Genomic DNA, 1,452 nt, shown 5'->3' with positions numbered 1-1,452 from the left:
ATATAAAATAGTTTGTACCACTGAGGATTACAGAAATGTGATTAATATAATCAGAAATAATTTAGATTCAACTCTAATCCGGTGATTGCATAAAATAATTATCAATAACTTCACCTCTGTAGACAAAAATGTAATAACCTCATTTTGAGAAAAATAATTAATTAACGAAACACATCCTGGATCCTCTAAGAACATTTTATTTAAAACATTTCAACAAACAAGAAATTTGATCAGTTAGAACTAATATTTTTAATTTTCCAATCCTTCCTAAAGTTGAAGAAGTTCACTTTAAAATTTTAAATGAAAAATACCTTTCACAAGAATTCAATTAAACATATTCTAATTTGAAACGGAGACATGACAGTTCTGTAAATCATCAGTGGAACAAACTGAACATTTGTTTTTTTAACGTGAGATTTCACAGATTTTGGAAAGAAGAACACAACTGGTTCATCACCAAGTCTCTGCAAATACGTCCCTTTTCCTGGAAAGATATTAAATATGGAATATCAATTAAAATATGAATATTTAACAAATAATATCACATCGTTGGCTAAATTTTATATTCACAAACGTTTCACAAAATCTCTTCCAATTGATAAAGCATTGAAGATGAATTTAATCTGATTTAAACCCATTTTTATTTCAGTATTATTGTTTTATTTTTATTTATTTTCCCTTGGTTTTGATATTTATTGTTGTGTTGTTTTTTTTTTTCTTTTGTTGTTGCTTGATTTACTTTTACTAAAGATTTCTAAGTCAGTTGGTTTACTTAGTTAATATTCATGGTGATCTCTTAAACTTTTCATAATTTGACGTTAAGGAGGAATTATATAGAATAGATAATTAGAATAGATAATTAGATAGATCATTAAAAGATATGTAAATGTGAAATGGTCGTTAACATATGTAGGTTTATTTTTGTCTTTGTTCATTTATTGATTGATTCAATAAAAAAACCATGTTGGATGTCACAGTCCCGATGCAGAGGCACAGGTCGATGATGTAATCTGTACTGTCCCAGTTCTCTACTGTTTTACACACCTGTAACCTGTGCACACCAACACTGTGTGCACTTGGACTGGTGTGGGGGGGCTCTGAGCACTGAGACTGGACCCTTCTTGTCCTCATGGAGTTAGTTTCTTCTTCTGCTGATCTAATGTGTGTCTTCTGTTCAGGGTCCGGATGGGAGACGTGGTCCTCCTGGTGGGAAGGTCAGGAAGCAAAGCAGCACACAGCTGATGTCAGCAGAACCAGGAACTCTGTTATATTGTTAACTGTTTGTGGTTCTGCAGGGCCTAAACGGACCAAAAGGTTCTGATGGACAGCCAGGTCTTCAAGGTGCTTCTGGACCTCAGGTGAGTCTTCAGGACCTACAGCACCAGGGTTCAAACAGGACTTCTGTGTGTGTGTGTGTGTGTGTGTGTGTGTGTGTGTGTGTGTGTGTGTGTG

General features: G+C 34.2%; 1 protein-coding gene across 1 annotated transcript in view; it reads left to right on the top strand.

Moving 5' to 3' along the window:
* Nucleotides 1-1,452, top strand: part of col6a4a (collagen, type VI, alpha 4a) — a gene marked incomplete at its 5' end in the record, with an annotated part of 43,313 nt that overhangs the window by 27,632 nt on the left and 14,229 nt on the right. The window contains 2 exon segments of the mRNA XM_014029402.1: nt 1,179-1,214; nt 1,296-1,358. Coding sequence (XP_013884856.1) covers nt 1,179-1,214; nt 1,296-1,358 — 99 coding nt within the window.

The sequence above is a fragment of the Austrofundulus limnaeus genome, unplaced genomic scaffold, assembly GCF_001266775.1.
Source record: "Austrofundulus limnaeus strain Quisiro unplaced genomic scaffold, Austrofundulus_limnaeus-1.0 Scaffold898, whole genome shotgun sequence".
Lineage (NCBI taxonomy): Eukaryota > Metazoa > Chordata > Actinopteri > Cyprinodontiformes > Rivulidae > Austrofundulus > Austrofundulus limnaeus.
The sequence above is the reverse complement of the archived record's forward strand: the minus strand, read 5'-3'. Positions and strand labels throughout refer to the sequence as shown.